At 45.3% G+C, this 21,319-nt stretch overlaps 1 protein-coding gene across 1 annotated transcript in view; it reads left to right on the top strand.

Moving 5' to 3' along the window:
• The window catches only part of LOC103896722 (transmembrane protein 2-like), a 60,240-nt gene extending 42,707 nt beyond the window's left edge, over positions 1–17,533 (top strand). Inside the window, 6 exon segments of the mRNA XM_009276624.2 lie at positions 7,836–8,018; positions 10,091–10,304; positions 11,068–11,169; positions 13,463–13,623; positions 14,909–15,018; positions 17,313–17,533. Coding sequence (XP_009274899.2) covers positions 7,836–8,018; positions 10,091–10,304; positions 11,068–11,169; positions 13,463–13,623; positions 14,909–15,018; positions 17,313–17,533 — 991 coding nt within the window.
• Positions 17,534–21,319: the final 3,786 nt, after the last annotated feature.

Raw genomic sequence — 21,319 nt, 5'->3', positions numbered from 1 at the left:
GAGCGGTTTCCGCCCCTTCAGAGCTGTTTGTATGTTTTCTTGGGGGGGGCGTTCTGCTTCACAGAAGTATGAGAATTATGTGTAAGACCGAGTTAAGGGCTTTCCTCAAAATTACTATCCTGAAGCACAAAGGCCCGCAGAGAGCATCAAGCTTGTTACAAGAGAGGGGAGAGGCTGGTAAGCCAGGAGGAGGGGACGGAAAACATTATTTGGTTGCAAGTAAGTCCCTACTTTCAGGTGCTGGAAAACAATACAAAGATTGGCACTTCATACAGCAAGCAAAGTCAGAAATGAAGTTCTTCAATTTAATAACCTAGGCTTTGTGCCTGTGCAAATTTTCTAATCGCAGAAGAAGCTAAGGCAAATACTGTTATCAAAGGCACAGTGCTGTTCAGTAAATCAGCCAGGCTTCTTTGTGCTATCAGCACATCTAAAGATAAGAATTAAATCTCCTCAAAGCACATATCTGAAGTATAGTGTAATAAGTTGTGTTGTTGAAGCAGCCTGAAAAGCAGTGGCAATTAGATTAAACATTCCTTGTTTTTAATGAGCACAGGCAAATATCTCTATACGTGGTCTGTTAAGGCTCAGAGGGAAGGGTTTTCTCTTATTAGGGCTCTTTGCTGTGGTTTGACAGAGAGAATTCAGGGAAATGTGAGCAGCTAATAGTATAAAGAGGGTATTTTTTTGTAGGTAGATTGCCACAGTCCTGCAAGCAGGGGCTTTCCTTTGTACTGCACCTCTCCTGACAGATGCTGGCTCCAAGGACAGCGCAGGGCAGCCTTCCCCAGGCTCTCTTCATCGGCACCCTCTTAGCTTCACCTGGAGGGGTACAGTGAGGCTCATAATATTGATGTTCTTCGGTGCCTTGTTGAAGGAGTTGGAACCTTATGAGAGCCTTTAAAAAAAAAAGAAATTGGCAGGGGAGGGCCCAATTTCTTGTCAACAGCAAGCGAAAGCGCAGATGTCCATGTGTGGGCCTGGGCATGTGTTCAGCCTTTCCCCGCTGTGGTGTTTGCGCAGGGATGGGCACAGGTGCACTGCTTGACTCCTGTATTTGCTAGGCTGGAGTTCTGCGCTAGGGCTTGTTATCATATTCACCAGTGAATAACCCAAATTATCTGAAAATTCAAGAGCCTGGAATGAGTTTGTGTCTAAATTCTTCATTAAAAATAGTGGAGCCTTTGGACGCTGGGTGATATGAAGCCTCCAGGATGCCGCAACCCATCCAAAGGGGGAGATTTCAGTGCAAGCAAACTTATGCAGCCCACGTCTGCACTGAGACTCTGGGGGACTTGTTATATTTGTATTTGTCAGGGTTGTGTAGGTAGGTGTTTATCCTACGGCTTCTTATTCAACGCCAGTCTGATTCATACTTTCAGCTACTTGTCATTTTTGCGATTAAATTCCTTAGCGGTGATAAGGTCTGGAGGAAAACGAAGATAATGAGACAAGGCTAGAATGTGCTTGTTGCAGACTTGCCCAGTTTATGGATGTTTCCTAAATTGTTTCTTTTTCAGATTAGTTCTAGATGAGCTTTTCCTCTTGCTTCCCAGATTGATAAATGCACAGGAAGGCAAAATTAGTATTTCAAAGCGGAGCTAACAGTTTAAGGCTGTGACTGCTTTCTTGTTCTTGTACGTACATGAGTTCTGACCTCGATAGCCCAGATCTGAATGTAATACAAGTAACACCAGCACTATTTCCAATAATAATAAGTAAAGCGTTACTTGGGTTTCATAGCCTGCCCCTCCTGATAACATCTGTAATTCAGAGTTAATCATCCGCACGACACAGAAGTCGGGAGATATATTTGAATTCCCTTCTGTCTGTTTAAATCCCTTAAGTTACCCACAGGTCAACCAGCAGATGAAAGCCACAAGATATTTTTTTTAAATTGGAAAGAAGCTAAAACATTTGCCAGAACACCAGGTTGCAGATTGCACCGTTTTACTACAGCTGGGCCAAAGCGGGTGCTGACATCGCCATGTTCGAGTGATCCTAAAGCCCCGTCTTTGCCTCCCCGCCTGCAACCCTTGCTGCTCTTTATCCTCCGCGGCTTGCGCTTGCAGCTGGCCCGGTGGCAGCAGCCGGGATTAACAAGGTAACTCGGAGGAGAGATGTTCTTCCTGAGCTGACCATTTCACAGCATGAATTAGAGCAATCTGAGCATCTGACAGTCCCCAGATGGCCGTGGCAAACCAGGCTGCTCGTCACTTTGAAGCCTGGCACATGAAACCTGAAGGTTTTTTCCTTGCTTTCACCCTTCTCCTGGCCCATGGAGTGGGGCTTGGGGCTCCTCAGGGCCACCAGCCTCTCCTGACCTGATGCGCATCCGAGGCACAGCAGCAGGAAAATACAAAATACACACTAGTCAGCAATAGAGTACTTGGGAACGCATTAAAAAAGATACAAATTGAATTGGGATGCGATTCCTCCACGAAAGCATGTAGGGTGGGAAAAAAGATGATAAAGTGATGTACTGTATTTAAATGCAGGAAGTTCTTATTTTTGCTTGAATACAATTGTCTGTGAGCCAAATGCTGTCTGAGTCAGACCCAGGTTTCATAAGTATCAGCAGAAGTGTACCTCAGGGCAGGATCCCCTCTATTATTTGCTGAGCTTCACAAAGGCAAAAATCATTCTTTTTGCCTAAGGAGGCACGTGGGTAAAACCAAAAATTTTAATTTATATTAAGAGATGGCCCATGCTTTTGAATTTTTAATGGCATTTCCTAAATGGCAACATTTAGGAAAGGCATTTAAATCCCAATACACACAACTCTAGTTAGCTAAACACATACCTAACTTGTTACTATCCCCACAGCAAGCGGTCTTCCAGAAGAGTCTATCCTTAATAACAAGGTCTTGAAAAAAATTGCTGGATGTTCGCCCAGTAGCCGTGTTTGTCATCGTAGGGGGTTTGGATCTGTTTAATGGACTTGAGTTGAAGGCAGAAAATTAAAGAGAAATTTAGAAAAAGAGAAGGAGCGAGTGACAGCTGCAGGGAGCCGGTGGGAAACGTGGGTTCAAGGGAAAGAGCTTGAACTGAGAGAAAGTGGTGAGGACATGTCCAGGTTCCCTGCAGCCCTTTCTCCACTCTTCTCAGCACCTGTGAGCTGTGTGGGTATTTCTCGCTCCATTTTCCCCACCAGTGATGCTGGTTGGAGAGGAGGTGGCTTGTCCTGAAAGCAGGTTTTGTGCCAGAGGAGATTCAGCCTGGTGCTGGGCAGGTTGTTGTGAGGTTGGGAGATGTTTTTGGAGAGAAAAAACAGCTGTATCCTGAGTGAGAGCAAGGAGCATTGACCTCCTGTGATTTGTTCTTGGGATGGGTTGGAGGCTGAATGGTGGCTTTGCTTTTTTTGTCTTTTGAAGTTCAAAATTCAGCCTGTGAGAGACAAACTTACCAAAGCAGCACGTGGGGATTTCTGCTTAGTTCCCGTATTATGAACAGGAAAGTTTCAAGTTCTCAGTTGTCTCACTCCCTTTGAAAGCTCAAGCTCACGTAGATGTTGACCAAAATGTCAGAGCGGTTGTTTTTAAATAGGATTAATAACAGTTGGGGGAGACTGACTCACTGGATGCAAGTCTCTTGTTTTTTCAAGCCCAAGGAAAAAATAAGTAATTTTTAGTTGTACTCTACGGCTTTCCCTCATTAGCTTACCCCAGATCTTCATCACTGAGATCAGGATTTAGACTGTGCACTTCCATGGTCATCAGCTACGTGACACACCATGCCAATAAACAAGGTGGAGATGTTTTCTAGAGTAATATTCATCAGTTTAGAAGTTCCCTTAGCTAAAATACAGCCAGGATTGACGTCCAGCATAACCACCAACCCCAGCACTAGACCATACCCATTTGCCCAGGACTGATACTCCATCTGATGTAGTCAGGGGGCACGTTCACAATATTGAACAAGTGTTATTTGTCCTCTCCCAGGCGGTGACAGTCCCAGACATGCCCTCTTTCTATGTTTACTCCGGCCAAATCTCATCTCCAAGTTACAACTCACTTCACATCCCACCACTCACAAAAGTCTCCCCTCCTTTGCCTGCTCGATCACGTTTCTCTGAGTGGCTTTGCCTTTGGGAGCTTGGGGTTGAGCTGGGGGGGTTGTTCTGAGGGTTGTAAATGAGGTATGTATGTGTGTACGTGCAGATCTGTATCTACCACATGTCCAAGAACAGGAAACCTCTTGCCTGCTTCTTTTGCCTTTCCCTCGTCCTTTTTTGCTTTTGCTTATCCCAGGAAGCCTGCTCATTGCCAAAACATAAGAATACTTTTTTAACACTTTGCCTGATGTTTTTACTTCACCTGAAAGAGCCAGAACTGCAAATGTCAGTATCCTGGTGAAAAAAGAAAGGCTTCTTGGGTTTGTTTCACCCAGCCATTTCCAAAAGGAAATAAACAGGCTAAATACATTCATAAAAATGCATGAAACACACTGTGGGGATTGTTGAATGACAGTAACAGAGGGGCAGAAGTGTCAGGTTTTATACATGCTGGTGTCGGCAGACTCTCAAAAATTTTCCAAGTGGTGTTTGAAAGTGTTAGGGCCTACTAAACCCTGACTTTTTGCTAGTGCATATTTAGCTTTTCTCCTTCAAATGCCAATTTTTTTTTGGTAAAAACGCATAGGAAAATGTTGGCCTGATTAAGAACAAGAATGAAAAAAGAAAGAAGAATATTCCTTACTTCTAAAATGAACTGAACTTCATCACTAGAAAAGGTTGTGAACACAGTTACTTAGTTTTGGGGTGAAAATATCTTAAATAGCTCAAGTTAGTTTCCTACACATGTTAATATGGCTTTCACTTAAACTGACAGCTAATTCCAAAGTCAGACTTTCCACCTGAGAATACTTTTATTTGTTTTTCTTGTAAGAAACTCCTAAGAATGAGAGTTAAAAAAAAAGAAAGTCCTGTGTATTGCTACATTGGACAGCATTTTGTGTATCGGTAGTCTGACTTCTACCCCTTGTGTTTTAAATGATTTTTTTCCCCTTTGTTTGTGCTGGTCTTTAAGTAGAAGGGCATCTAAAGCTACAGATGTTCCCACAGCATTCAGGCAGGGGTCTGAAATTACTCTGAATTCGTAATTTGGGATCTACTACGAATTCAGTGTTTTCTCTTCTTGCTAGTGCTGCGTGTGTCCCCAAGCCTCGGGGGCATCTGCAAAGATCCCAGCTGACGTGCCGGTACTGAGAGTGGCAGAACAAGGACTTATTTTTCTTATTCTGTCTGCAAACATTCACCCCAGAGTAGCAGCTGGTAAATAAGACGGAATGGAGGGGTTTAAGCAGAGAAATAAAGCAGGAGCCACAGTTTATTGACCCCCCTGAAAAAGACGAAGGCTTCCTGCACTTGAGACCCAGCCAGGAGGTCCTCGGTGGCCAGTGCAGTGGCTGAGGAAGGCACACGCACATCTGGTTTACTTTGGAGGCAATGTCCACGACGTCCCATGCCTGATTACTGCTCGTTGCCTGAGGTTGCATTTCTCCCTCAGTTTTGGTAGTGGCTGGAGAACGGGCATCTAACCCCCCACCGCCGGCCAGCTGCGAGGCAGAGTCCTGCGGACCGTCCCGCAGTAGCGCTGCTGCTGTTCCTTGCTTTGCTTTTCCTGGAGATGGTGGAGCCCAGTTCAGCCACACAGCCAGGTATTTGGGAGGGTTTACGGAGGATTTTGTACAAGCTGAAGAAACAGAACTGAAGTAAAGAACTAAATAGGAAGCTGTTAAAACACCACTAAATTAAAGAGAAAATAACCGCCTTATTCTTCCCTGTATTTACATAAAGGATAACTTCTAATGCCTTCCCTTCTCACATCTCCTCCCAAGCCCTTTGTTGTGGGAATGCACTTATTTCCATCTCTTCCTCTACAAACTCCAAAGTAGGTGCTTTGCATTTGATCCTTTCAATCTTGATGTAATTTATTTCAGCGTTTCACTCAGCCTGCTCACGTGCACACTAGGCTCTAGCACTCATATTCCCAAATGCCCCAGCGACTCAAGACAGTCGCAGCTGTGGGTTTTTTCACGCTTTTTTTTTTTTTTTCCTTTCACCCTCCAATTGCTTTTTCTAGTGCCTTTCTCGTTCCCCAGGGAGGTGGCAGTCAGTGTAGCACAGAACCAAAGCTGGTTCCCAGCATCTGAGGGAGATGACAAGCCCTTTTTTTGATGGTTTCTTCAGGGGATGAAATGTGCTAACGCAATGCAAATCACCCTTATGAAACAACCAAATGTCTTGGGACTCCGTCCTAAAAATATTCCACAAATATGGCTCTGGTGCATTTCTTTCATTTCCTCTAGTTGGAGGCCAAATCATCTGAAAATATATCCGTTTTCTAGCTGTCCTGTGTTATGACACAGCTGGAGTTGGTTAAAATCTAGAGGGCAGTATCTGGCTTAAGCTGATGGGTCTTTGTGCAGCTTTGATTTATTATTCTAGAACAGCCTGTCCCCTCTTCCATCCTGTCGATAGTTTTGTTTTGTTTTAATGAGAAAAGCAGAAAAAGGCTGAAATAGCTTTGCTTTTGTGCTCTCCATGTGTAATGCAAAGTAGAGGTCTAGGCGTGCAGATTCCCGGATTTCTCCAAATCGAAGCGGTTTCCCCCATTTATCGCGCTGCAGGCAGGAATGGGTGGCGGGTCATTTCAGGGGAGCATTTGGAGAAACTTTGTCTTCCTCAGCTTTGTAGAGCCCAGAAAGACAGCCAATGAAGGTGGTATTTGTCTTTCTCTAAGCCAAATTTATATTCTCACACTTTAACCAGGAAGCCAGGTAATGAAAAGAATACATTTAAAGCCTGGATGGTTTTGGTAGTATAAGGAAAGCTAACCGTGGTACTGGTTCAGGCACTTTGGTGTGGTACACTGAGCCACTTCAGAGGGTAGAAAGAAAAAAAAATAATTAAGCTAATTATCTTGGTATTTGGTTTTTCTTTTCAAGTGTAAACTTCTTGTGGCTTTCTGCTTCGTACAGTACAAGTGCATCCCGCAGACAGGAAAGGGTGTTGGGTTTTGTGGAAGATCCTTCCCATCAGTATCCGAAGTGCACCGTGGCTGCATCTTTTGGCTCCGAGTCGTGTAACAAAGGTTTCTAGTTTGGAGCCAGTTTTTCCCTCCATGAGGGTGGCGTTGCAAATCACAGGATAAAGGAAAGCGACGGGGGGGGGCAATATTTTGTAAATGTGCGTGCTGAAATTGTGATACACAAAAGTTAAAAGATGATTTAACTTTGCCCTTAGTTATTCTAAACTGACGCTGAAGAAAGAGCAGGGGAGAGGGAGATTTTAATGGAAACCATAATAATAAACTTTGCTGTAAAGTGGAGGAAGCAGGTCTCTTTAGACCGTGGCTCTGGTTCAAGTCAGAGATTACTTTCTAATTCCTGAATCTGTGCCCCCGGTGAAACGTCTGCTGGATGCCGGTTCCCTCTCCCGCAGCAGCTCCGGATGAACTAAAACAAGCCCCGGCTGCCTCAGGAGACACGAGTGGATATGTGACTGGTTGTACTGCAGCCTTATGGGGCAAGGAAGAGAAAATCTCTGGTTTTAAGCCATCCTGGCACCTGACTCAAAGTCCTTTGGGGTCAGCCGGGGTCCCTGGATCAGACCTTCGTAATAAGCAGCCGTTGTTTCCAGACAAAGCAAAAAAATCTGATTTTCTTTGGCTTTGAGGATTTGTTGTGTTTTTTTAAAGGAGGAAGAGAACCTCAAAGGACATTTCGTTGTTTTCCCCTGAAGACTGTACTCTTGGCTGCAGACCATCTCTCCCGTACTCAAGCCCTTAAGTGCATTTTCTCTCTTTCCCCCTGCCTCCCCTTTTTGCCGACAGAGGAGACTGGCTGCGTGTTGCCCTCTGCTATCCCAGGGAAGCCGTTTTCCAGGTGGTGGCGGATATCTACCAGCGACGGACAGGGATGGTGCACAGCGTAAAGCACTACCTCGCCGCTCCTTCCCGGGCCAGCGCTCTCAACGGGACCGGCGAGCGGCTCTTCTACTTCGACAGAGCATCGGGGTGAGCCCTGCATTGCCCCTGAATGGGCAGCAAACCCTTGGTGTCTTTCTCTCACCAGCCCCAGCACCTCCTTTCCCTTTCTCATAGTTAAACTTCAGGCCCCTCCATCTTGCATGGTCTTTTCACTGATTTCAGGTCAAAATGGATTTACAGGCTGGAGTACCTGGGTTAGGTCTATTTCTGTATCACTGAGCAGCGATTTGCATTGCCGTTAAGAAAATGGCTGATTTCTTGCCTGGGCTTAGCTCCTTTGAGGCATCGCTGCTGCTCAGATTGCTGCAGGTGTGGGCGCGGTGTAAATATTTGTTAAAATCCACTGGACCCCAAAAGGCCATGAAAAGGAGCCCTCTCGTGACTGCTGCAGCTCCAACACTGAGATAATTTGGGAAGTTTCAACTTCTTCATATTCCCATAAAGATGTATTTCTAAATTCGTCACACTCTAAAAATTAGATTTTGTGAAAAAAGGAGAGCACCATGGTACATCTCTTATTTTGAAGGCATGAAAAGAGTTCTAGAGATCTTGCACTATCTTTATAAGACTCCAGGACACCTTCGGTTAAAAAAACATATTACGAAACCGTGTTTCTCAGTCAGCTAAAATAGTTAGGGAGGAAAAAAAGTGTTTTGTGGTCTAATCATGGGTCCCATGACGGTTCACCTGACTAAGTAGCTACTTCAGAGTCAATCCACAAGTGCCAGGTTTGAAAATGAGATGGGACCTATTTATTCATTCAACCATAACACATGAGCAATCAAATCCCGGAATGCCTTCCCTGCTAACCGGGCTCCTTGCTGATGGCCAGGTCTCTCTCATGATAGGAACTGTGAAATAACAATTTGCTAATTAATCCTCCTTTGCCTTTTTTGGGGGGAAGAAAAAAAAAAAAAGTTGCCCAAATTCTGTAAACAGGTTGTTTACTACGGAATAGTGGGGAAAATGGTTACACATGTGGGTTGGGGGGGGGAAGAGCAATTAGCTGGCAGCAGCCATCTGAACCTGGTACATGCAGATTGATGAGTCTAACCTAACTTAATTCTGGCAGTGTCAGACTTTCGGTTGTCTCTTTAATTCAGCAGTGATTTTTTTAGCCTTTCAGAGTACAGAAGTTAGGGGATTGGCTTTTTTCTTTTCCTGTTGTTGTTTTTTAGACTTTATTTCATAATGAGTGGGATGTTTCCCCTTCTTTTTTTAACCCCACATGCTGGATCCTTGGAGAGGAACCAAGCTTACTCATTCTTTCTTCCAGCAAATAGAAACAAATATTTAGTTTTAAAAGAAATAGAAAGAAAAATCCCTTTAAAGCTCATGTATCTTTTTGATCCTGGAGCTGAACTGAGCTGTTTATATAATTTCCCCAGCCTGAATTGCAGAATGGAGACGATTAAAAACATACTTAGAACAGCTAGAAAAAAAAAAATGAACTCCAAAGGCCAGAAGACCTGGCTGCCTTCGAGCTTTTGTCATGCATGCCTAGGGCTAAGCTCTGCCTGCAGGCCGGGACCGTGCAACGCAGACAACCGAAAGGGAGATGCTGATATAGGCAAGCCTGTCTCCTTCTGCACAATAGCCTGAGCACCACCGCTTCTTTCTCTGCCTTCGAGCTTTTGTCATGCATGCCTAGGGCTAAGCTCTGCCTGCAGGCCGGGACCGTGCAACGCAGACAACCGAAAGGGAGATGCTGATATAGGCAAGCCTGTCTCCTTCTGCACAATAGCCTGAGCACCACCGCTGCTCTTTCTCTGGTGGGATGCCGCCACGCCTGGGGGCAGCGTGGGGTGCCTGGGGCTGGAGGGGGCGTCTGCCCCACACGACGCTTGCCTGGTGAAGGCAGCTGGCTTGGACGTACGGGCTGCAAGTGCTGCCAGGATGAGAGGGGAGCTTGACCTGCATCCTTGCAGGACCCATTTTGCAATGGCTGTGCTGTATTACACCGGTCTAAGACAGAGTTGGTTTGTGATGTTGGGAAATGGGAGGGATAATGCAATTTAGCAAGTGCAGACCCTGCCTCTACTTAGCTTTTCCTCTAAGCACACGGTGGCTCTGATCCCTCTGTTTGCTCTCATTTGTAGGTACCTATTTGTTCACCTGCAAGCCCACGAAGCTCGGAAAGGACACAGTTACTGCTCTCAGCAAGGCTGCGAACGTATTAAAATCATGGCGCATATGTACCCAGGGGACTCCTGGAGCTGTGACCCAAACCCCTTCCCGGAGAGGCCAGCAGCTGCCCAGCGCCCCGTGTCCCAGCACCCGGCTGGGCCGTGCAGGGCGTGTGGGGCCCCGCAGGTACCCGCCACGTGAAACGGCATCTGAGGTTATGCGGTGTATGTGCATCCACATGAGGTCGATCCCTTTTCAGAGCATGTAAGGAAAAGCCGTAGGGAATTCCCACTCGTGAATCTGCCCAGCATCATGTCACCTGTGTAGAGGGAAGGGTTTTGCTCTGAATTTCTGCAGCTTTTTGTACTATGCTTCAAAGATAGCCTCAAAGAAATTGCCCAACTGGAAGGATGTGAATGCACATTCATGGCACCTTTTTTCCCCATTTCTTTCTTTTAAACAAGAAAGAAAGGACTCTTGAGAGGGCTCAGATTGGATTAGTGTTGAATTCCAAAGTACGACGTTGCTGCTGAATTTCAAACTGGGAAGTAATTCTGGTTAATAGCAGTAACTGGAAAATTAGAGCCAGGTTCTCTTCTCATTTACTGTAAAATCGCCCCAGTCTAAATCCTGTATAATTGTTTCAGGCTCATACAAATCTGCACTTGAGTTTATAGCCAGGCAAAATATACAAAATTCTTATTCAACTTTTAAACTTACTTACTGGCAGAGCGACCATCAGAGGTCCCTTCCATCCAGCATTGCCACGACCCTTTGATAAATGGTGTCTTAATAATGAGCACTTACCTGTGAACCAGGATTACGTTTGAAAAAAGAATTCTTAAAGTTTTGTGATCATATCTACGAGCATTGGTACCCGGTGTCATTTCGTTGATGAAAACCAGTTAGCAAGCCAGTTTTTAAGTTTCTGTCTCTGGTGTAATTGCAGCTTGCTGTCACTAGCACACCCTCAGTCAAGTATATAAGGATCCAGATCCAGTCTCTCAGCAGGGCGGACATACAAAACCACTTGACATCCGCGTTCATTAAGGTGTGTTGTGTTTTACCACATTTCAAACGGTGATTAAACAGGGGAAACTTTATCTCCAAGGAAAGTTACTGCAAAATCTTGCTGAGCTTTGGTGGAAGGAAATGGGAAGTTCCCCTGGAAGAGGCAAGTGCATTGTTCTCCCCTACAATTAGCTCCATTAAAGTCACTGGGAGTTCGTATTCTATTCAGATAAGGATTTGAGCCCTTAGCAGAAAAAAAAGGCCTTTTATCACCTCAGAAGAAGAATTAACACCACCACTCTAATGTAGAGGAAGGGGCAAAAAAAGCACACCAGAAGTCATTGTTTACAAAGGATGTGGGGAAAAAAAACAAGTTTGTTTTTCTGTTTTTCTCTGCTGGCATTGCACTAAAAGATAAAAATAACTATGTTTCACTACTGAAGGGGTTTGGAGCTGTCAGGTTGTCCCTGCACATGCCTAATATGTCTGTCTAGATGGTGAAGGGTGACTGAAATCATGCTTGCAAGGTCACTGTCCAGGCTTACATGCCTGTGTGCTCCTGAAATATAATTAATGCTAACAAATGCCAAGCAAAGCTGGTACAGCATCCTTAAGGAGTCTGAGCAGCCAAGGTTTCTTGCCACGTGCACTGGCTGCGTCATCAAAAATTTATTCAAAACCGTTAGCAAGCGGGTGTTACCGGCGGCAGCATCCTCACCTGCGGTGAAGTGCAGAGACCTGCGGGTGTGCAGCACTCGTGGGACAGGCGTAGTATCCTCAAAGCTTCTTTGCCTTTTCTAAAGCTTTAATGCAAAGTATTGTTTTTCAAAGGCAGTTTTATTTCCGACACATGTACTCCTAGCTGAAGTAAAGGCTGGGCTAGGCAAATGATAGATTCATGTCTAAAGGAGGATTCTTACCCTAAATCTTAAAAGGTGCGGGAAATTTGGAAATAAAGAAGTGAAGCAGAGGAGCTCCCAGTACCAAAGCACACGTTTTGTTCTTGTTTTGCTGAATGAAATGAAAAAGTCAGAAGTGGTTTAAATTTATAATCCAAGCTCCCCAAGGACTGAGTGAACCGGGTGCAGCAGTGCCCTGCTCCAGCTCCCGTGGGGCGGCGTGAGCCCTTGTGCTGGCTCCTCAGCAGGTCTGCAGCGTGCGGACAGGGGCAAGACATGCAGCAGGGCTGTTTCTTTTGCCAGCGGCTCACATTTAGGTTGGTTTGCAGTGGTGGTTGCTCTCTGCTCCGTCTGTATCCAGGCTTTGACACTCTTCCCAGGCTTAGGAGCGTGAGACAGCCAGGACCAGGCAAAAGATTTAGTCTGTCTTTGCTCCTCCTTACTCCCCTCTGCCCACTCATGGCCCGGACATTCATGTTTCCTTTACCCTTGACCCCCTATTGCATTCAGCATCCTCTGACGTCTTGCAGAAGCCACTTTTTAACACTTGGCTCCCTCATTCAGTCTGGCCCTATATTCCCTGGAGGCATTCACATGTCTCAGATTGATGGGATGTATCTGAGCTCCCGGGTGCCTGCGGGCTTTCACGACTACGTGGATTGCAGTGGTGCGTTGTGTATCCTGGGCTCAGCTTTCTGACAGCCTGACCTTGGTACGCTGTTGCTCTCCTTGGCGGAGGTTGTGCGGCGTGTGTCCTCCCAGGCTGGGCTGTCCCCTGGGATGCTGGGGAGATGCGCCGGTGCCGGGCATCTCAGAGAGCCTTTGCCTTTCTAAAAGCAAAGATAGTGGCGCATCCTGAGAGATGTAACCTGAGGAAGGAGCCCTTGCTGTAGGAAAGGAGAAGAGTAGGAGCCACTTGTGCTACAACTTCTTTGAGGCACTGGGGCAGCCCTACCAAGAAGGAATATTTTGGTTTCGATATTTACATTTCCAGGGAAAACAAAAAAAGTCCATGTGTCGCCCCTATTCCCCCATCTGCTGTCTCAGCACCTCTCCCTTGCTCCGTGGTCAAATCTACTTTGCCAAGTGACAGTAATTTCCCCCACATGGAAAGAAACTGTATTAAGACTGAACTAAACATTTTACTCCCAGGATTCTCGGCTTCCCAAATGTATCTTCCTAATACACAAAAGATGCCGATGACCTCATTTCTCGGTTTTGTACCCCATTGAGAACTAGGGGGTTTGCTTCCTCCTGCCACTGACCATCTATCAGTGATGTCACTTCATCTGTACTAATTACACATTTAAAATTATAGGGTGTACACCCTTGATATTTTCCTTGCTCGTAACTCCCTTCTTATGGAAAAGCGGGATCAGAGTCTGAAACTCCCCAGCCTGCCTCCATAAAACCTACCTCTGTTTTTTGTTTCAGATAAATGACACAGTTTTCCTGTTCAATAGCCGTGGGATATTCTTTGTGGTGCTGGATGCATGTTCAGGAGCAGTCGTGAGTAGGCGGCACTTTGACACAGTTACTGGTGAAAACGCTGCCAGTGCAATAACTGATTATGTTCAAACATTTATAAAAGAGAGGTAAGCAAACTGCTGGGAGCCCAGTTCATGTAGCAACCCGTGGCTGATAGACAAAGAAAGGAAAATGACCTACTTTCATAATCAAACCTGTGCTCTGAAGAAATCTGGCACGGATTAAATATGTACAAACCCCAAATATCACCCAGATAATAGGAGAAGCAGCGTCTCTCTCCCAGGATTGCACAGATTAGAGCAGACAGAGACAGGTTTTTTGGAAAACTGGCAATGCCTTCTAAGTTAACCATTCATTTTCCAGCATGGAGTAGATAATGCAATGACATTTGCAATCCTGCACACCTATCCCGGTGTCCAGCAATTTCCTGGCAGCCAATGATTCAGTTTTCTATTTCTGAAACGAGTTGGTTTCTGTTTACCCTTACTGATTGTTTTTGCCTCTTGTGACAGATGAAAATCCTAGGTGTGCCAGATTTTCCAGTAGGACTTTTCTTGGGTGAGCCAATGAATAGACCTGCCTGCCTGTGGGCTCTGTTACCTTGCATGTGTCCTGGCAGTGGTCTGGATCATCTCTGTTTGTGTCTGTCCCACATTCCTTGTGGTTTTATGTGTCGCCACATAAACGTGGAACAACAGAGATTTATAGATAAATTCTTGGCTGCTGGCAGAAGCAGGTCAAATAACCAGAAAACAGACTTTCAGTCCAAGGCATTTCTGAGCAGTTCATGACCAAAGATTCGAACGCTCCTGACTTATTACATCTGTATTTATGCACATGAGTATGTACATGTATAAAACGTGCATGAAGTGACATATATCCATATGATGCCTGTGCATTCGGTTTGATTTTCTGGTAGGATGTGTATTTTGCAAGTCTAGGCATTCAGCTAAATGCAACCAGTTGTGCAACCTGTAGTTCAGTGCAGGTACAATTCACTGGGGGCTGAGAGCACATCTGTGAGGGCCAAAGCCAGGCTGAGGCTTGACTGAAAATCAGACCCAGGATAGAAATGGCTTCAGAGTCTCAGGACTGTACAGCAACTGAATTTCTTCTGTGGCTGAGTGTCATGTTCCCATAAGGGATGCACTTGCAAACAGTCATTTGTGCTTGGTTTGATTCCGTGTGAAGCACAGGTTTAATTCAGGAACATTTAAACAGAGGCTTAAACTTAGGAAAGCTTACGTGTGATTGAAATCAAAGGGATTTAAGCATGTTCTTAAAGTTAAGCAAGCTCTAAAGTACCTTTCTGAATTGGAGCTTAAGGGTCTTGCAGATTCTTAATGAAGTGATGTTTTGCAATCGTGCAGTAATCACTGTTCTTCTTTTCAGATCGCTTGTTCTCGTGTGCTCTAGAGATATTGCAGATGTGGCGGGGAGCTCTGAAATGTCTGTTTTTACCAGGTTAGGTTCAGCAAAGCCTATTGGCTTCCACAAGGAAGGTAAATGTATTTATTCTACCATGTTTCTTTTGCTTAAGAATTACCGGTGTGTTTCCCTACCAAAAATGTACAGATATTTATATAGTGCTTATCAATATATTTCCTACCACGATATGCCAGTGTAGCCTAGTAAAAACCTCTTGGCTTAGGGATGGTGAGAGGAAATAGGAGAGTTATTTTGGGGTTTTGACCCTACTTCACCAATGAGAAGCTGCATGCTGCAAACTTTTCATCCTAAAGGGAGTTTATTTTTCTAACCCCCCCCCAAAAAAAAGAATTATTTTATAAAGATTCCATCTCTAAAATTCAACTGCTTTGCAAGGAAAAACAATCATAAACTGAAAGGTTGATGAAAAAGAAAATAGTCTGAAGTGAAATAGGAGCTATTTATTTTTTTGGATGGAAGGAAGGTGAAACCACCAGTTTTGGAAAGTTCTTATTACAGTTTTCCCTTGGATTGCTGCAAGAAATCCATTGGTATCACTAGTCCAGGAAATCCATGCTGGGTGTCCTACCGGAAAACTGGGGCCTATTGAGTCCAGGTTTGGATGAATAATTTGGGTGATAAGGAAATCAGGAAAACAACCAGCTAGCTTGATTAAGATTTCATTTGCAATCTCCCAAGCAGAGATCAGATGGAGAACAAGAAATCCATTGGTATCATTAGTCCAGGAAATCCATGCTGGGTGTCCTACCGGAAAACTGGGGCCTATTGAGTCCAGGTTTGGATGAATAATTTGGGTGATAAGGAAATCAGGAAAACAACCAGCTAGCTTGATTAAGATTTCATTTGCAATCTCTCAAGCAGAGATCAGATGGAGAACTGGCTGTATTTCCAGCTTCTTTTTTTTTATCTTGGGGGTTTGGGGATTTTTTTTCCCTCCTGCTTTACTGAAATTTATATCAATTTCTGGTTCAAGTTTCAAAGCTCATTGCTATGACCATGCCAGGGGAGGACGGCGTAGTCTTTACAGCAGAGACAGTGATTTCACTTCAGTGCCTGTTTGATTCCTGAGAAGCTGTTTTTACTTTCATCCTTTTAAAAGCAAAAATTTGAGGTTTTCTTTTTTGGTTTTGTCCTGAAACTTCATTGCTTCATTCTTTCATCAAAGCCCTGAATACTTTTGAAAGAATTTTTTTGATTAAAAAGCAATCTTTTTTGTCTTTTGTCAAACTTTCTTCCCTGAACCACCTGTGCCGCTCGCTTGGGCGCAGCACTTCCAGGGCATTTTGGGAGCTCGGTTCAGCCTCCAGCCCCGACTGCTCCGGGGGGAGAAAAAGCGGCAAGCAGGGCCACCGCCGTCCTGGGGACATGCTGGTTGGTGGCCATCTCCTTGCCCTGCCGCTTCGGTGGGATGCTGGTGTCTGGCGGTGTGACTGAGACGCTGCTGGCCGATCACGTGCCACCCCTGTTTTGCTTTTCCTAAGGGCAAGGGTGTTCACCCACGTGTCTGCCCTGATTTCCAGCCTGGGTAATTATGTTCTGCTTCATGAGCTTTCTCCCGCTGGTTCAGCTATGCGCGCTATTTGAATTCACAGCTCCAAAAGCGATCGCACGCAGGACTGGTCCGTGCTGGGGGGGGGTGGGGGAGGGCTGCGTTTCAGAGCAGGCCGGAGCATTTTTTCCAAGCGCATATTGCTCCTGCCAGGGATAATGCAAAAAAACCCCGATCCCCTTGACCCCAGCAGGATCAGGATTTAGGGTCTTGTTGCCTGGTTTTGCAAAACCTTATTTAAATTAGAAGTGTTTACAGGAATGGTCTCGATCTAACCAGCTGCAAATAGCCTTGGGAGTCTTTGCAATGAAAAGCATAATATAAACACAAGACACTATTATTAAAATGGAAGAATACATAATGCCTTTGTACTTTGTGACAGCAGAGGACCAGAGCAGAGTCGACATGGGGAATAGTTTAGGCATAACAGGAAGAAACTGATGTAAACTAATAAAAGAAGGATTCAAAGTGCCTAACCATTTTCACGTAGTCAAATATGAAAAAGTACCAGTGCTTAAAAATAAAGAGTAAAACAATATTCCTGCTGACTGACCTCTGGGAATCGATCTTAGCTTATTGAAATACCTGCAGATCTGGGATGCAGTGAGGTTATGGCTTCAGCGAGGCTCATTCCCACTTTCATCACCCTTTTTCTCTCCTAAACGTTCTGTTATTTTAATCCAAGGAAAAAAAGAAGGGCTAAGAAGTTTCCGTGATGCGTGGAGGGAGTTTGTGCTGTGCTGCTAATAAATGAACCGACCCATCCAGAGGGTCACTCTCTTTGCGTCTGTTTTTCAGGGAGTTTTGCCATGCTTGGCTATAAAGGACAAGCCAAACCCTCCTGGATCAAAGTCCTTAATCATGCTGGTTATCAGAAAGCTGCTTCTTTACAGCATTATGTTCCCTTGGAGCTGAAAGAATATCAATGTCCAGCTAATGCTGACGAGTAGCTGAAATTCGCTGTTTCTCAGAACCACTCGGAGCACATCTCTGCAGAGCCCGCAGCACCCCGGGATTAGCATCGCTGGGGCAACACCGGCCAGGCAAAGCCCACCGCTGTCACCAAAACCTGCTCTTGTTTTTACAGGATTGTACCAAACCGATGGTGTTCATTTGTATATTTTATAACTAATAAATATATTCTCATCTCACCCGCTGTGGTAGAGCTTTCTTTTTCAAGCAGTGCCTCACAGGGCAGGATAGGAAAAGCCTGTGGGCTGCCCTTCCTGAGGAGAAGTGTTTCAAAATATCCGTGATTCGGTATCAAAAGGTAAGTTTCAAAGGCAAAAACCTGCTCTCCGGTATCACAAGGACTGGAAATGAAATTTGGCGTGGAAGCCTTAGCAACATCCAGGGAAACAGATGAACTTCAGCAGAGGTAGGGAATTCTCCCTTCGGTCCTGTTTTCCCTCCATTAATGTCTGCTTTTAAAAAACCTAAGTGTCCATCTGCCGTGACATCTTAGGTGAACTCAGTAACATCTGCTTGCATCGATGGGTGAGCATGCAGTGATCTTACAATAATATCTTCTAATCGAACTGAATATATAGGGTGCAACAAGGAGTTATAAATGTGTTTCTGTCTCTAGCTAATGACTGGTGGAATGATGTTTGTCCAACTGATGTGAACATTTAATTAAAGACCTACAGGAATAAAACTCAGGATAAAGTATGTGCTGTGTTGGGTAAAGTCTTGCGTTCCTTTCAGACAATGCTCGTATTGACTTTCTGCTCCCATTGAGGACTGAAATACTGCCAGTAATAGCGGCTAATTCTCTTTGATTTTTTGTTTATGCTGCTGCTTTTTGAAGTAAAGACAAAAATAGAGCTTTGTATGCAAACTGAGAAACAACTGATGACCTCACTGACTACTGTTTCAGTACAAAGTTACCCTGAAATGATGACATTTTGGTTTGAACATGATGTTACTTGGTGACAGCAGCGAAGGGGCGGGCGATTTCAGACTATCCATGTCTTCGTCACGCTGGTTACTCAAACAGGTAGGTGAAGGCTTTGTTACTAATGTCCCGTCATTTCTTTGAAATTCTCAGAAATGGCCAAACAAGTTGCTACGGGGAAAGGTTAGTGTTTTGTTGGCCAGACTTTTGCTCCCTGGTGAGTTAGTCGCTCTGGCATCCGCGCACCAGCCAGCTGATATTGTGCCTCTGGACGGGGACTGAACTCCTCGGCTGGGACGCTTGTCTCCATCAGACACATACCGCCCAGTGGTCCTTGGATGTGGGGTGAGAAAACACCTGAAAGATTTACAGGCAGAGGAGGAGACCGTGGCTCCATCCCCACACCAGGTAGGAGAGGTGAGAGTCAGGTTTGGCCAGGGGAGAGGTCCTGGCTTGCTAGAAAGTGTGAAGAAATCACTGATGCTGCTCAGTAAAGGTAAGATAAAGAGTGATGCACAGGACATCATGGGCCTGAGCTGGCCCCCGCAGGGAGCGATGGAGACTGATGTCCTCGGTGGAGATGAGGAGTGGTACAAGAGCCTGAGTGGCTGGGACTGACCCTCTGAGGAGCTCCCTGAAGTCCTTTTGAATTAGTACCTAATTGTTATGATTTCTGTGGCTGTGCAGGGGAAGAAAAGCAAGATATTTTAGGCTTGTGAGCGTAAGTCCAACATTGGAACAAGTACCTACAGAGCAGGCTTTTAGCTTCCTGGAGATTTATTTGATAATCTGTGACAGGTCCAGACCCTGGATCCCAATAAAACTTTGCAGAGCTCTAACCCCAGGCTGAGACTAAACAATTGGCAAAGGAAGAGCCTGGTGAAGGAAGGAGAGGCATGTGCCTAAACCTCTGAAAAATCTCTATTCCTCCTCCTGCCCCAGAAGGAGAGCAAATGGCAAATGTCCTGGAGAGGAAGGCGTGGAGCTGTGGCGAGCCAGATGCAAACAGTAAAGTACCACAAAAGCAAAAAGAAAAATATTTACATCCTGATGCAGTATTTGGGTAGTTAAAAGCAGCAGTTTGAAGAGGATTCAGGATGCTGTGAACCTCTTCAGCCACTGCACGCGCTTTCCTTACCTTGGGAGGGAAAAAAGGCTTCAAAACCAGGGACGCTCCGCAGAGGGTACAATTCCTCCATGGACCCTTGGGACGTTCAAGAGGATGTTTTCAAAGGCTACCGCTAACTTGGCATGCACCAGAAGTCTGTGAAGCTGCGGGGGTAAGTGTCGCGTGGGAAGCTGTCATATTCCTCCCGGGGATTTCCTGAGCGGGAGGATCTCCGCCCTCATGCTGGAGTCCACATGGACCGTGCATGTCCACGTGGACCTGCAGCTATTCCAGGCACGTTGAGTACATCTAATGCATTCAGGATATATGGCCGTCCTAGTTATCCCCAGAGCATTTCTGCAGCGGGAACACAGTACCTCTGTCACTCCCTGAAAGCATTAGCTTGGCTATACGCTGAGTTACCGTCAGCAGCCACACCAAAGCCAGTGCATCCTGAACCTCCGAAAATGGGGTTCGGCTTCCCACCACTTTGATGCTTTGAAAATTTCATGCAGTGGATGAGGGTTTAATCCAGCGAAATGCTGAGCACTTCAAAAGCATGTGAAACTGGGAGTCAGTCAGCCTCAGATGGGTGGAGTGTTGTGAATTGCAAATGATTTTGTTTGAGCTGAGCCAAAAATTGCTTGCTTTCCTTTTCAAGGTCTGTAAGCCTCTGCAAAAAAAAAAGATAATTCTGAAAAAAAGCATAGCTTTAAAGTAACTTTTTTTCCCTTTCATTTCTGTCTCAAAATAGTTTGCCAATATTACAACAAATGTGCAAACACCTTAGTTTCCTTTAATTAATTCATCGTAAAAATTTCCTCTAACTCCTGTTCCTCGTTTAGAATCTGTTTTTATAAACATCAGGAATCAAGGAACTTGCAGTGATGTTTATATATAGAATACGTGAGCAGAACCTTCTTCCTTGTAGGGAAAGATGTTAGATGAATTTATAAGAAACCAAGGTTCCTCCAGAAAAAATTTGGAGTGCTGCTTTTGACTCCAGTGTTGAATTCTTTGGGAAGTAGAATCTGTTCCTGAGTTTAATCCTCCTCTACTTGCCAGTAAAAAAGAGCAGATAATGGCTGGGTGGCAAGCACAAGGTCAAGATGAAGAGCAGAGGCAGCTACGGTGCTGTCATTCACTGGGACTGGGAAAGCATTTTCATTAGCGATCCCTAGAAATGCGTTTGTTTATTTGTAAGGCCGTCTGAAGGCTTTAGCTGTGCTTGTGGCTGTGTCTGCGAAGGCTCCCCCTGCACAGGAATGTCACTGTAGCAAAAGCTGGCATGTCCTTGGGTCAGAAAGGCAAATGTGCTCCTCAAATCCGTATTCCCAGCTGGGGCTAAAATGGAAAATTCCCCGAGAGGTGCAAGAGGACAGTCAGTGCCATGCAATGTCAGCAAGAAGGTAGCAGAGGCGCTAATTAAACAGCTCCTCCCTCTCTCAGGAATCAGCTTCCAAATCCACGTTAGCTTCTTTGCATACGAATGAAGAAACAAGCAGCAAGGCTTCAGACCTTGCCATCAAGCCACTAAAACCTCAGCATCAGCTGCGGCAGCGGGAGGGTCCGGGTTTGGCCACCCGGAGCACTAGGGGTGCACCACGGCCCTGGCCCTGACCCATCGGGGTCTCCTGGAGCATCTCACCTTGCAGAGACGGTCCCTGGGGAACACAGATTTTACTCGCAGGTCCTTTCAAGTACCTGTGCAAATTAGAGTCTGCTGAGAGTTCACTCTCCGGCAGGCTGAAAGGCGCCTTTTCCATGTAAACTTTTCCTGCTCTTCTCTGGGGATGGCTC

Source organism: Aptenodytes forsteri, unplaced genomic scaffold (genome assembly GCF_000699145.1).
Source record: "Aptenodytes forsteri isolate BGI_AS27 unplaced genomic scaffold, ASM69914v1 Scaffold1, whole genome shotgun sequence".
NCBI lineage: Eukaryota > Metazoa > Chordata > Aves > Sphenisciformes > Spheniscidae > Aptenodytes > Aptenodytes forsteri.
This window is presented reverse-complemented; position numbering and strand designations above follow the sequence as displayed.